We start from the raw sequence: 15,319 nt of genomic DNA, 5'->3' as shown, positions 1-15,319 counted from the left end.
TATTATTCTACTTTGCATTGTAAGTATTTGACGAGGTGGCTTCCTAAAATGATACAGGCATAGTACATTATTTGTCACGCAAGGACTATAATAGGATAAGGTTAAAGACAAGGATCCTGTATTTCAAATTAGTCTATGTATTCTGTTGAATGGTACAAATGTGAGAAGTGACTTTCACAGAATGGTTAGCATGCTAAAAATAGTCTGAAAGCTGTTATGTGAAGACAAGAGCCATTGATGACATGGTAAAAAAGCCCAGTATCTTAATGAAATGAAGACTTGTCCTCTACCTCTTCTCAATGTTTACTCACTTAGCTTCCCCTCAATTCAGTAAACCAAACCACAGCTGTTTGAGGCAGCTTTTATTTTGAACAAAATCAGTGAAAATACATTTACACTGAAAGCCAAAGCTGAGGCCAGTCCCAATCGCTGTTATTTGCTAGGTGTTGTAGGTGGGACCCACTCTTGTATCTTCTTGCGAGTTGTAGAGTAAGGAACGTACTGTCCGGGAGTGCCACTCAGATTGAATTTATGGTTCTCCCAGATAAATTTACGAGCAACTGGTGGATGAGTAGTTGGAGGGTCATCAGTCATTGAGTGAAGCCAGCGATGCCTTAAGAGGAAAAAGACACGTTATTAAAGACCATTACATGATGTATTACAAATCTTGCTCCTGACTACCAAGGGTGCTCTAAAGAGACACCATTTATATTGAAGGGGGGGGGAAAAACCCCGATTTTAATCTAGTATGACTCTGAATGGGACTACAGGGTATCCCTGCAAAGAAATTACACAAATATAACTGATAAATAACAGCTCTGCTTCTGAGCAACTGAAAGCACACCGGAGTTTCAACTTCCTGTTCCTTTGTACGCTTGGTATTTACACATGGAGTATGTCAGTTACGTGTCTGTACAGCCTTTACTGGGCAGCCAGGTCAAGGTGGGCACTACAAGTGACAAAACCACAAGGTTTGGTTTGTTTTTCTGCAGTTTTGGTGGTGGTGGATGTTATGTTACGTTACTAATTACCAGAAGACTACGCTGCACACACAACAATTTCAATGCCACCTCCGAAGGATTCACGAGGCTACCACTGGGGATACGGATAAATGATGCAGGTTCAACTGAAACCATCACGTAAATGTTTACTGACTGCACAATAAAATGATTAATACCAATCAGTAATGGGGTAATTACCAAGTGATTATAGTGATTATCCTTTACCTATGAGCTAAATGTCAAGCTTCCCCTGTGCAAACAACATTAATGATCTAGCAAAGTATTTTCCATAACAATTTACTGAAACACTACAGCAGGGATCAACTGAATTGATTTAATTCCATTTCTATTTCAATGCCCAGAGCGACTTTCAAATCAGAGTAACATTTTTATTAGCTGCCACTTTACATGTACGTCACGCTGTATGCGTGCACAGTTATGACAGAAGGGAGGTTATGACTTCTTCTGCAAGCTTACGTGCGTTTTTATTGAGGGAGAATTAAAAAGGCTTCTGCTAATCAGCTTTCACCAATGACGTGGCCTAAAAATAAGAAGTCTTCTATTCCTGTTATTGTAAGAAAGCCTAAAAATTGCATCTTCAGCCTTCAGCAACAAATCCAGTGCAGCACACCAAAGCAAAACCTCAATAAAGGTAGTGAGAAATAGATACATGTGTTTGACTGAAATACTCTAAATCTGAAGAGCTCTACAGAAAGTTACCTTTTCAGTCAAATAGCTTCTAGACATTTACTTCAGAAATAAAACAAACAAAAAACCCCTCACAACTTTGGATATAACTTCAGTAAAAAAATCCCTCAGTTTAAAAAAACCTATCAGCCATATGTTCATTTTCCATGAGGAAAAATCACTCCAGAGCAGCCTCAGTTTGTAAACCCCTTCTCCCATAACATTCAGAGGCAACTTACACACACTGCCCCTCCCGCCCTGCTTCACCCACTGACGCTTCTGGAATTAGGAGACAGGGATCCTACACACAGTCCCCTATCATACAATCACAGAATGCACTAGGTTGGAAGGGACATTTAAAGGTCACCTAGTCCAACCCCCTGCAGTAAGCAGGGACATCTCCACTAGATTAGGTTGCTCAGAGCTCCATCAAGCCTGACCCTGAGTGCCTCCAACCACCTCTCTGGGCAACCTGTGCCAGTGACCAACCACCCTCAGACTGAAGAACTTTTTCCTAATATCCTACCTAAATCTCCCCTTTTCGAGTTTAAAGCCATTACCCCTTATCCTACTGCTCCATGCCCCTGTGAACAGCTCTTCCCAGCTTTCCTACTGGCACCTTTCAGGTACTGGAAGGCCACTCTAAGGTCCCCCTGGAGCCTTCTCTTCTCCAGGCTGAACAAGCCCAACTCTCCCAGCCTGTCTCCATAGGAGAGCTGCTCCAGCCATTTGGTCATTTTTGTGGCCCTCCTCTGGACTCGCTCCAACAGGTCCAAGTCTTTCTTGTGCTGAGGGCTCCAAAGCTGGGCACAGTTTTCCAACTGAGGTCTCACCAAAGCAGAGCAGAGGGGCAGAACCACCTCTCTTGGTCTGCTGGCCACACTGGTTTTGGTGCAGCCCAGGATGCAGCTGGCTGCCTGGGCTGCAGATGCACAGTGGTGGCTCATGCCCAGCTTCTCATCCCCAAGTACCCTCCAAGTCCTTTTCCTCAGGGCTGCTTTCCAGCACATTATCTCCTAACCTGTATGGGTAACGGAGATTTTTCCCAACCCAGGTGCAGGACCCTGCACTTGGCTTTGTTGAACCTCATGAGGTTCACCTGGGCCCACTTCTCCAGCCTGTCCAGGTCCCTCTGGATGGCATCTCATCACTCTGGCATGTCTATCACCATGTCTCACCATCCTCACACTTACCCCACAGTCCTGCACCCCAACAGGACAAATAAAACATTATTTACTCAGACAGAAATGTAGCTACCAAGGCCCTGAAAGATAGGCTGGAGCAGGTGGCACACAAACACTCTATTAAAGCTCAGTTAAAATCAACTAGATTTCAAGCTTGCATGATGTCTGGCACATCTTTTGTTACAAGTGTACTTATGTCATACACTTGCTCCTTGAAACATCAGAAAAAATTATCACAATATTGACTTGAGTTTATTTACTCCTGTAACTCAGGAGACAGAAAACAGAACAGTTTTATTCTGTCATTTAAACTACTGTTTTGCAGATTTTTCTAACACTAAATCCACAAAGTCTTCTAAAATGCAGTATTCTGCAGTAATTAAAGCATTACTATATTAGCTTTCAGGCCTTTTTAAAATTAAAAATGTCATTATTAAACTGGGATCAAGTTCAAATAGATCAGCAAAACCAATCCTTAAACTCCATTTTTTCACTGGAATGTAAAAAACCCAATTATTCACCTACAAGACAATTCAGTACAGTCACAGGTACTGAAATACCTGGAGAGATGTCAAAAGTCTGTTTAAAATGCCATCCACTATTAAGTGTGCTTGTATTTAAGAGTTTCAGGGCTTGAGCCTGGCCACAACAGATTCCCCTTATAAAAGCACTGCCATTTGCACCGAGTCTTTTCTCTCTAACAAAGCTCCTGCTCTCCACTTATGCAAAACATGTACAAACTGGAAACTTTGTTTTGGGGAAACTTTCCCCTTGACAAGCTCCCTCAAAGAGCCCTCTGAAGCCCTGATGTCTCATCAACTCTACTCCCAGATGTTCGAAAAAAGCTTTTCCTGCACTAGATGGAACAGCATGAATAAAGAGCCCTGACATCTTGCAGATGGCCAGATTTCTATACAAACTCTGACTATAAATCCAGGCACGGAAAAATAGGATGCAAAAGCAATTAATGACTTGAAACTTACAAAGAAGGAGACAACTGGCACAGAACAAAGCAAATAAGGAGGACAGCAGAAGCTCTGAAGTGGTGGGAACAGGTTGCTGAACCACAGAGCAGAGTCGCTACCGAGCAGACTGAGGCTAGCAAAAGCTCTGGATTTTTCTTTGGGTAAACAGATGAAAGACACCTCAAAGAACCTTCAGCTGCTCTCAAGACCATGCAAAATTTTCTTGCCAGTCAGGCAAACATTTAAAAGCAAGGAGATTGCAATCTGAAGCTACAAAGGACCGGACCCAATTACATGATGGACAAGCAGCCAAACAAGAACCAACACTACACAAACTCTGAGGCTACTGAACCACATGTGCATCCAGAAGGTTCAGGCACTCTCTATAGAAGTTCAGAGGATTTCCCAACTTCCTAGCATCCAGTTTTTGCAACAGATCAATCATGTTGCAGTCAAGACAACAGAGAAGTGAACATGTGTGGTACGGTCAAAGGGCAAAAGGTATGTCAGTGCTTTGCAAGTATTCTTCAGTGGATAAGAAATCAGGGATTTGACTGGCTAGCATAAAAAGAAGCTTTTTGGTTATTATCTTGAAGATAGTCTTACTACTCCAGGTCTATGTATGGGAAGAGAAGGAAACGTGGACAAGAAACATGTTTTTATTTGTGTACACATGGGAGATAATGTTGATTTCTCATGAAAGGTACTGTCAGATCATAGAATCATAGTCTGGGTTGGAAGGGACCCCAAGGATCATAGAGTTCCAACCCCCCTGACACAGGCAGGGACACCAGCCTCCAGTCCTGGATCTACAAGATACCATCGTACAGCAGTAAATCAGCATCCAATTTCTTTGAAACCACCATATCAGCATTCAATCTAGCTATAAACCCCATGAATTTATTGTGAAACCACTGAACGGGCAGAATTTTTATCTTCCCCTTCCTTTGTTCAGTCCTTTTGTTTTCCTTAGCAGCAGACTTGAAAAGCAGCATTTTTACAGAAGAATAGCACATTTCTTTACATTTCTCAGAATGCTGGGACTTTAAGCCTGAGCTGCTACATTCCTCCCTCCTCTAGCTGTCAGATCAACAAAAAAAAGAGGATGTAGATTATTAAACTTAAGTTAAATTGAAAGTATTTCATTGCATGAAGTTAGCAGTCCAGAAGCTCCTTCCAAAGGTGTCAGATTTGCACCACAAGGAAATAACACACACAAAGGACAACACTGGCAAAATCCCTGCAAAAGGAGAAAACTGTTCTTAAATTACAGTTCTTCCTTCCCCACAGGACATGATGTTGAAGGAGCAAATTACTTTAAACTAGCCTGTATACATTCATCAGATGTCAATTCGGTTTTGCAAAATCTTTGGCCAAAACACAAACCAAATTACATTAAACTAGATAAATGTCTGTGCAGAGACAAAAGATACTGAATGGGATGCAAGAGAAGCCCACCTAGCATTTAGGGTATTGGGCCTTGACTTGTATGGACTTCATGTGCTCTCAGAAGGAGGCCTTCCTTTGCAGCATAACCCTGCTCAAAGTGGAAAATGGGGTTCCAAGTTGCCTCCCCTCAGTGGCCTCACGCTGAACCTCCCAGAATCCTCCAAATGCAAACTCATGCTCTTCCAAATTTCAGCTACAGGAGTATCCTGATCCCTGAATAGCAAATAGGAGCCTGTGGCTGGAATAACCAGATAAACAGGGAACGTTTGCAGAGGATGAGAACATACCCTGAAAATCAAGACTGATAGAGAAAATGTAAGGGGAAGAAATGGTATTCTCTCCTCTGATCCCAAACAGATTAAGGATGGTAAGATACTCAATCCTCTCCCCTCACCTTGCTTCGGTGGAAATAACCAACAAACCCTTAACTGTGAGGGATAAAGAATGCAGAAATACAGGTCTGGAAGGGATTTAGACATGCTGCATATGCTTTAGACCCAAGGAACTATCAGCTACATCCACAACACTCCCAGCAGACAGCTCCCTAAGTTGTTATGGAGCTGCTGTAACAGCAGCTTACTCACCTTCCCAAACCAAGTTATGCCAGTGAAGATGAGCAGTTGTTTTTAGTGGCAAGGATAGTAATGTCCAATCTGTATCACTTCCTCTGTAGTTTAAACCTACTGCTTCCTACTCTACCCATCTACCTGTGGAAGACAGACTATGCCTTTCCCTTCTGCCAGATCATGCTTCATGATTATATCCATGGTCATTTCTTCTTTTTAAGCTACCCCAATTCTTTGTAACTGTCCTCAGAGGTCTGACAGTTCTTCCTGCCCTTCCCTGGGCTTCTTCCACTGGTCCATGTGTGTGTGTTTGGTTGGGTTTTTTTAAAGCATGGTACCGGTGTCTAGTGCTAAACCCTGTGTAAGTCTTCCTGGCAATGAGTACAAAGGAGAAGTCCCTTTGCATGAGAGCAGGCAGTAATTCTTTCTACTTCTCAGGGCAGCACTCTTCTTTCTCAGCAGTTACGACAACGTGGATTTACTCAAGCCATCATCCCTGTGACATCTACACCATCCTGCAGCGCTGCCTGCTGCTCTCCTTCTGCACACCAGAGTAAGAGGCTACTGGTGCCAGAGCTCTGCCCCGTCTCTGCACCCAGCCACACGATGTCACTCCTCCTGTTCCCCTCACCAGTGCAAAGTGAGGCAAGGCAACTTGCTACGTTCATCAACTCCCAACTGCAGATAATCTGCAGTTGACAGTAACATTCATAAAAAAGCAGCACTGAACTCTTTTGATTCATCAATCTGTATTTCACACCCCTAATATTTAACTTCTCTGTGCAGCCTTTGATTACGGAGAGAAGAACACCCAAACCAACCACAGCTCACACACGTCCTTACTAACAAACCTGCCCAGAACTCTTCACCCAGGCCTCAGCATGCCTGTGATCTACGTCTGCTTCTAGCAGGGCAGGTGGGATAGGAGGGTGGATGGAGAGAACTATAATCCCTAGAGCCCTTGTCCTAGGAAGAGAGAAAACAGCAACATTATTGAGAAGTACACATTCAGGGCAGCTGGTTTTTACTCCAAAAACTCTTTGCCTCTGAAAATACTTTCAGTACCCTGGCTAGTAGCTACAAGCTGCTCAGGGGTTCCCAAGGAGCCACAGGTTCCTCTTAATCTTAGCGCTAACATTTTCTTCCCCAAACCCTTTTGCAAAGCATTTCTGCAGAGCCAAAAGTAAAATATAAACCTGAGTGATGCATCTGTATCATATTCCTGCTCAGCTTTTGATTATTCTTGAGCAAACAGAAGCAAGCTTTGCTTGCAATGAGCTCATCCGTACGAAAACTGGGATGAAGCATGAATGCCAGCACGTGCAGGAGGCAGCGTATACTGGCTGTATAGAACAGTATCACCTGGTGCTCCTGGAGGTGACCTGCTAGCTGTAGGATTTTTAGGTTGGGAGACAAATGACTAAAGTGCAAAAGGTGGTGCTGGGCTTTCTAACAGTAAAATGGGAACAAGCTCAACACACTGCTCAATGATTAGAGCAATTCTGTAATGGAGACTGCCACAAAAGCTCCACATATTGCCTGCAGAGAGACACCGGTGCACACAGATTCGTATGTTCACAGAGCACACCCGACCAAAACCCTGTGTTCCAAAGTGGAAGCACTGAGTTCCCGCAAACAACATGCTCTGAGCAGTAGGGGACAGACAAAGAAGACACTAACATCTTGATTTTGAAGGTAAGAAAAGAAAACCCCGAGTAACAAAGGGGTTAAATAATACAACCGCATCAGAATAAGGCACAAGCCTACATACTCTGGTATGGCAACATTTTAAAAAAGCAACAGTCTCAACTGCCTGTATAGTAGACATATGTCAAAACAACCCTCTTGATTTCCTTCAGACTGTGATTACAGTATGCCTGTTGTCAAAAGACATTACACCAATTATTTCAGAATACTGAAAATATTCAGTAGTTCCTAAAAATGGTACCACAGTATGTTATTACATATGAGATGTTTCTTCTCACTGCTTTTTCCTTTTCTTCAGATTCTGACAGAAGGTAAAGGGTAGCTAAATTAATTTGCATCTTATTTTTTCCAGACAGTTGTCAGAAATTTTCATTAGACAAAAATGCATTTTTCCAATTCATCATGCATGAAATGCAAGGTCTACTTGATCCTACTTCACCAATTATTCCTATTCCATGACCCTGACGGTTCACAACTGACCACAAAATAGTGAAGTAAGATGCACAGTGTATTCAACAGCCAGAAACATGGAGAAAAACAACCTGTAGTTGTAGCTGCTCTTTGCAGCTACACATGCAGTAGGATTTTTATGATAGTACTACAAAATCATTAAAAACTAGTTAGCATTACTACTAAAAAAAATAAAACTGAAATCTCTAGGTTAGCCCCGGTCTTAAACCTTGGCTTCTTAAAAAGTGGTATCTTTAGGAATCACAGCTGCAAAAGCAAAGTATTTTCTGAAATTAACACCAGCATAAACAGTGTAGTATAACCTGCTGCCAGGTACAACAAGGTACCCACAAAACACTCTAATGAGCTGAAATAACTGAACACCAGAGTTGAAAATCAGTGTTTAGAAGAAGTATTCAGAACAGGATCCAGCTCTCACAATGGTATTTTATATATATAATAAATTAATTTTTATATATTTTATATACTTCCCAGTTGACCCAAGGATGACAGACTTGCATCAACTTTCCATCTGTTGAAGGGAGGTACTTCAAGAAATAAGTATTTTTACAACTGATGGGACAGATTCAGGACCAAATGAATCTGTTTGTCAACAGAGGTAACTCCACACAATTCAGCTTATTTTCAGCAAATCTCTGGGTCCAAAAAACCCACTCATTCCCTGTGTAGTTGTGCAACCCCAGTGTTATACCAACAGCAACTTGTATAATATTTTAAGTCTCAATTCACAAGTGTATGCCATGTTAAACATTTAAGACAGTATAGCATTGGGTGAAAAATGGACAGTCTTAAAAGACAGCATTTGTTGCCAGACAAAATACTTCTATGTTTCTATTTTTAAAGATGTATCTAAACAGTGTAGAGTTAGAAGTCAGTGATTTAGGTGTGTTACAAAGATAGGATTCCCACATGAGAACGAACATCTCACGATGCCACGGGACGTACAAATCTATCAGCTATAATGTCCCCCCTCCTCAAGAACTGAACTGCGCTGCACAACGAAGTTTCCTGACAAAAATACCTTAGAACACAGGGCAACACTGCACTAAGCAGTCCTGGAAATAATGAAACATTTACTCTTTCTTCTAGGGCAATTTTTAACATGTTGATAGGAAAACAAGTTTTCTACTTCACAAATTTATGTGATCTAAACAAGCTATTTAACCCTAAAAACATGCTCAGGAAGGAACCCTTTATTAGGGTTTGTAAGGACACAGTAAACAACAAATAAGCATGAGCAAAGGAAAAAAAACCCATGAAAAACATGCCTCAAAATAAGGAAAATCTTGAAAACCAGCACAGCCTGACAGTGAAAGGATAAAAACTAGCACCAGACTATAGTTATTATGCCGATAACAAGGAACAGCCCCATGCTGGCAGGAACAAGTTAGTTTGGGAGATTCTGCTGTCACTTCTGAAAAACAATGCCATTAAGCTCTTACTGGAGAAGACAGAGAAAAATGTTAGCTGTATTAAATGTAATTTTACAGCTGGGAGAATATGAAACAAAATTGACTGCCTAGACAGTCTACCCACGCGTTTCTCAAACGTTCCGAGGGCCACAATTCAGGAGTTTAGATAATCAATCTCAGCCTGGGCACAGAACATCTGCCACGGGAAGGATAAAAACCAGTGTTCACCAGGGTCCATTCTACCCAAGCACCTCTTATTTCACACCACCTTTCACTGCTTTGTGTCTGAGGAGTCACTCATATGGCTCAAGAAGCAGGTAGAGATTGGTTTCTGCTAACAAACATTATTATTTTATTGGGCGTGTGTTATTCCTGAGCATTTTGGGAAGATGAAAAAGTCTTTATAGCTGCGTGGCCAGAGACCTTCTGAAACTCAAGGTGGTAAAGAATTATTACTGAAATGCACAAACAGAAAATAAAACCTTAAGAAAAAACTATAGTGAAGTAGCAGTCAAAACAGAGAGCGTACTGACCCTTTGCTGCTTATCATCTTGTAGAGTATAAATGTATATCAATTGAAACAATTATGCTGTTAATGGCTGTGGATTAAGGAATATTTCTCCATCATTGCCTTAAGTTCTTTATGTTCTTGTCTAGAAAGGATAATAAAAATGTTTTCTCTACGTCTGGCTGCTCAATGCTATCATAGGCTTTGCTAAGCCATTAAGATGGAATCACAACTAATCAGGAAAACTGAAAGAGTAGCTTGACCTGCTCAATCTGTCTGACAAAATGCTTTTCTTATTCCAAGAAGCAGAGAGTGCAACTGTCAGGACAGTAAGCATTATGACATTATGAATGCAGTTCAAAATTAAGAGTTACCAGTCTGAAATGGTCATATATAAGATAGTTGTGTTCAAGTAAACCTTATTACCATAAAATCGTTATGTCCTTTTTCAAATCTTCTGCTTTGTAACACAAGAAAATAACAAAATAATAGGCAATGACACAACTGGTATCTGTCCATATTATTAAGCTAAATAGTTTACCATTCAGGGGGCACCATGCTTCCATCAAGTTCCCAATATGTGTTCTTGCCATTCATTTCATTAGTATAAATGACCCATCTGTGTCGGCCTTAAATAAACAAACAGAAATACTTCATTAGCTCAAAACAAAATTCAACTATTGTCAAACAAAGGGGAGAATTCATGAAAACACAAGGACAAGTATTTTGACCAAAAAGTATCTACCATTACATGCATTTATTTCAAAGTCAGCACAGCTCTTATTTTTCTAAGTGTCCTGTACTTCTACTGTTGGTGTATTTTATATGGCTAAATCTAACAGTCTCATGAGGAAACCACTATTAGCTACCGTATAAGTAACAGCAAATAGGAACTTAGAAAATTTTCAGGCAGAGAAACAGGTTTAGGGATTTTTTTTCCCCATTAGGTCTTTTCCCAAAGGACACTGCTGTTAGCAACTGAAGGTCAAACCAAGTTTCAGTCATATAAAACTATCAAGCAATGTTTACCAGCAACTGCTTTCCCCAGCTCCCAAGCTAACCTACAGCAGGCAGAGCCTGGCTTAACCAGCGTGTCCCTTACTTATGCATCAGCTTCAATGTTTTATGTGCTACCTTTCTAAGCACTTTACAAATGCTACTCAAAATCCTATTACTCAAGGTAATTGGAAATTTAAGCTAACCTGTGTTGCTGTGCCCTGAGGTGATTATGTAAGTACAGCTGTGAAGCAGTTCTACAAGCAGCTCTCTTTCTTCTTCCACTTGTTAAGCTACCAGCATTGAAGTCAAGGACCAAGCTGAGCTCTCAAACACATTTTCACGTAGGCATACACCTACATGGAAAGCACCAGACTGGCTTATATTTACCACATATTTTTTATGTCAGATTGAATATGTTTGCAGAGGAATTGAGGGAAAACAGTAGAGAGGCTGAGGACATCGAAGCATTTCTATGAGCCTCCTCTCTAAGACTCACACAAGTCAAGCAGACGACTTCTATTTCACCAGCAGAAATTACTCATTCTGTCTGAAGCAGGACAGTCAGTCAGGAGGTGTTCCCATCAGCACACCTACCAAAGAAGTTCCTCTTGTCTTCATAGTACTTGTTTCCATATTTGTCAGTTCCTACCAGTGTCCCAGTCTTCAAATCATTGACCCTGTGAATACCCAAAACAACAGTTTCAATTGACATAGTCTTAGAATGAAGCTGTGACTGAGGTTTCTTAGGGGTTGGTAAAAATCTGTAGGGAAAATTCTTCAAATGCATATATGTCAAGCTACTTAAGAAAAACAAGTGTAGGGATTGCAGAGCATAATCACTGATTCCTGTGAGTAATGGCAGCAGGCCTTTACTGTCTGCCCCACTGACAGGATAGTACAAGTCATACAAAAAGGCTTTTGGGGGCCATTATTTGCTTGAAAGCTCTTTATAGTGGAAGATAAAGCAGCTCTGCAATACAGCACAATTCAGCACCCACAAACCCTTAAATACTGTGGAAGGGAGTCCAGGATCACTTAGCTGAAGACCTTACCATCCTTCTCAACTATTTGTTACTACAGTTCCAGCTTGAATTGCCACTGAAAGCGGACAGCGCCGAAGCAGCTTAAGAGATCTCGGGCATCTGCTTGGGCACTAACCTCCAGGAGAGGAAGGTGAGAGGAGGTAGGACAAGGGAAATGGCACTAAGCTGTGCCAGGACAGGTTCAGATTAGATGTTTGGAAAAAATTCTTCACTGAAAGAGTTGTCGAGGCCTGGAACAGGCTGCCCAGGGAGGGGGTTGAGTCACCTTCCCTGGATGTGTTTAAAAGACAGGTAGATGAGGTACTTAGGGATATGGTTTAGCATAGGACAGGAACGGTTGGACTGGATGATCTTAAAGGTCTTTCCCAACCTTATAGTTCTGTGATTCTGTAATATTTCAAGTCATTGTAGCTGCTTGCTAAGGAAATGCATGCTAAACCCTAAGTTACTGTTGTTAGTTTCTAGCTTCTGTATAACCATGAAAGGTTCACTTACCTTGCCACTGACCCAAATAAGGGGACTTACAATGACCCAGAAAAGGTACATACCAGTGGCCACGCCCTATACAGAACATATTTTAACACTGCTGTACATATCAATAATAACAATAAAAATAATAGCAAATATTAGCTGGGGAAACCATATGTTGTCTTAACTTGGACTGCTTAATGGCTTGAAATCTTCCCCTTCAAAGTTTTGCAAGAGGAAGGTCTGCCTGAGCTGCTTTCTATTCTATAGTGGAGATGGAAATGCCAGAGGTTGTCTGACACCACAGCTAGTAGGAAGTCAAAGTCGAGACTTGAGATAACCCCAAAAGTGAAGCTGGCTGCAGAAGAGCACACAAAATTATGCCACAAAACAAATGAGAACATAATTTAAAATAGTATAGTAATTGTAAAGGGAACAGTACATTGACTGACAGGAAGATGACAACATGCTCAGCTGAAAGAGGAGTTACAGAGTGGATTGACAGTTACAAGAGAAGTTCCACAATGAATGCTGATGTCAGTAACCTTACTGAACACTTTACAAGGTTCCTCACACAAAATAAAACCAAACCACAAATCCCCACCCCCAAAAGCACAGGGGTCTGGCAAGTTATGATAGTACCATGCAGAGGAAGGTTACTTTATTGTACAGGTAGTCCTGTACTGTCTTCAGGTTTTGAATGATACCATCATAATGATATGAAGGACATAGTACAAGGTGATGTCTCTGGAGACTAGCAAGATCTGAAGCACTGTGTGTGTAATGACAAGGAAAACATCTAGATGTCACAAGGCAGTAATGCACTGCCAATTAGGTGACATGTAAAGGAAAAAAAACAAGCTGATCCTAGGGTGTCTCAGGTGATCTGAAGTGCTTCAGTGAACTTCAGCCACTATATGAAAATACTGATGAGACCCGATCAGCAACTGTGTAAAATGTTCTGTTTAACTGTACAAAACAGATCCATTTAAACTAGAAGAAATAACAGGGAAAGTTAAAGTTGTTTTATGACAATTTGGAAAAATTGTCTTCAAGAACGCTCAGAAAGCTTGGCTTGTTTATTCTAGCTAAGAAAGCCCTCAATACAGAGCAGGGAACTTCACCTTTGCAAATCCTCCCTATCCCATACTCCTGACTTCCCATTGTTAAGTAAAAAAAGGCTTTTTGGCTGCGTGATCAGGCCTACAACACTCCCTGTACCCCAAATAAGTGTTCTCTTACTTCTCTAAGACCAGCCACAGCAATAATTCAGGTTATCAGCATGGCTGAATTTGGATGATCCACCATTCAGACTTCCACCCTACATGTCATCAAAGATGCAAATTAGTAAACTTGCAGCTCCTCCTCTCCAGAAGGAGTTTCAAGCTTGCTATGTCACAATTCAAAATACCCCTCACAAGATAGAGATGAGATGCGAGAGGGGAAAAGAACAGGAGAAAGTTTGATGTGGACGAGTGCAAAGGGAGTTTACTTGGGGAAACAAGTACGCAGACATGGCAGGGAAAAAAGGCTGCAACTAATTCCACAGGAAATGCCACTGGGGTTCCAGGGCACCCAACGCGGAGCGCAGGGCAAGGGTGACAGCCAGCTGCCAGAGAGGTCTCGAGTGTTAAAGAATTACAGCCGATAAGGCCGATGAATGTGCTGCTTTACACTGCAGGATTTCATCAGAAGCACAGCTTTCAGATGTGTGCACGCATCTGTTCAAAAAAGCTGCTGCCAACCCAAGGTGGCCCGGAGCAAAGAGCCGGTGGGCCAGCGTGGTGGTGGCCCACAGAAGGACAGGAGAGCAGCACCACGGCAGGCACGGCTGTGGCGACAGGGCTGAGAAGGGCCGAAGGTGGGCACTGGGGCCCTGCCTGGGCGGTATGGCAGCTCAGGTTCGAGGAAGCCACTAAGAAGCCTGAAGCACCGCCGGAGCCTGCCTGGGGAACGCTCCGAGCACAGCACCCGCGGCGACTGGGGCTCGGGGCGGCGAGCAGTACCGGCCCGGCGCACCGCCCCTCAGGGCAGCGCTCGGAGGGCTGCATGCGAGGGCCTCCTCCCGAGGCCTGGCCCCACACCACACACCGCCGGGATGAGGCGAAATGCGGCGGCCGCCCCGGTAAGCGGAGTCGGCGACAGTCCAGTGTCGTCGTCGTTCCCCCCCCCCCGCCCCGCCAACCCGCTACGCGCGGGGGCAGAGTCCGCCCGCGACCCGTCCACCCGGCTGTGACCCGCCAAGGTGACCCCGCCGGGGCGGCGAGGCAGGAGCAAGGAACCCCCCACTTCGCCTGTTTCCGGGCGTGCCGGGCGCCCCGTTACCTCAGCAGCTGCCATATGGCGCCGCGGACGCCGCCGTGGCCGCCGAGGTGCTTCAGGGCCCGCTTCAGCACCTGAACGTACTCCGCCATGTTGGGGCGGTGCCGCCCGCTCCCGACACCGCCGCCGTTCCGGCCCGGGGCCGCCCCGCCTCCCGCGCCGCGGCCCGGCCCCCTCAGCGGCACAGCGCCGCCTCGTCTGCCCAGGGCCGGTGGGAAAGCGGCAAGGTCAAGGCACTGCCTCACCGTCCGCCATTTTTCTTGCTGGTTGCCCAGATTCTCGCGGGGTCGGACGCGGCTTCTGGGGCCGTCCGGGCCCGCGTCCGGCTTGAAGCAGGGCGCCCGTGGCTCTCCTTGGCCTGTCCCTGAGTGGGTAGATGTACTGCCCTCCGGACATCCCAGTGCTGCTGAACATGTAACGCCTGGTCCTGCCTTTGCCTCACATCAGCCGTCTGCTCTGTGAGCCACGCTGATGTGGAATATGGCGCCCTCATTAACTCTCTTGCAAACAGTTTAGTCTGCGATTGGATGCTCCCGA

The 15,319-nt window shown here is 43.6% G+C and overlaps 1 protein-coding gene across 1 annotated transcript; it reads right to left on the bottom strand.

Annotated features, from left to right (window-relative positions):
- Positions 1 to 345: 345 nt before the first annotated feature.
- On the bottom strand, positions 346 to 14,909 carry NDUFA12 (NADH:ubiquinone oxidoreductase subunit A12). Its single transcript, XM_084279606.1, has 4 exons — positions 14,786 to 14,909; positions 11,544 to 11,626; positions 10,492 to 10,579; positions 346 to 613 (listed from the first exon to the last, which is right to left on the bottom strand). The coding sequence occupies exons 1-4, from the start codon at positions 14,872 to 14,874 to the stop codon at positions 433 to 435; spliced, it is 441 nt and encodes a 146-aa protein (XP_084135732.1). The 5' UTR covers positions 14,875 to 14,909; the 3' UTR covers positions 346 to 432.
- Positions 14,910 to 15,319: the final 410 nt, after the last annotated feature.

Source organism: Gallinula chloropus (genome assembly GCF_964237585.1).
Source record: "Gallinula chloropus genome assembly, chromosome: 1".
NCBI lineage: Eukaryota > Metazoa > Chordata > Aves > Gruiformes > Rallidae > Gallinula > Gallinula chloropus.
This window is presented reverse-complemented; position numbering and strand designations above follow the sequence as displayed.

Bases quoted from the DNA above. Each gene is read 5' to 3' on its own strand.
- NDUFA12 (XM_084279606.1), bottom strand. From the start codon at position 14,874: ATGGCGGAGTACGTTCAGGTGCTGAAGCGGGCCCTGAAGCACCTCGGC. The intron at 10,580-11,543 runs GTAGGTGTGCTG...TGTTTATTTAAG, and splicing joins AGACAAGAGGAACTTCTTTG to GCCGACACAGATGGGTCATT. The intron at 614-10,491 runs GTAAACTATTTA...TTTCCTCTTAAG, and splicing joins AGCATGGTGCCCCCTGAATG to GCATCGCTGGCTTCACTCAA.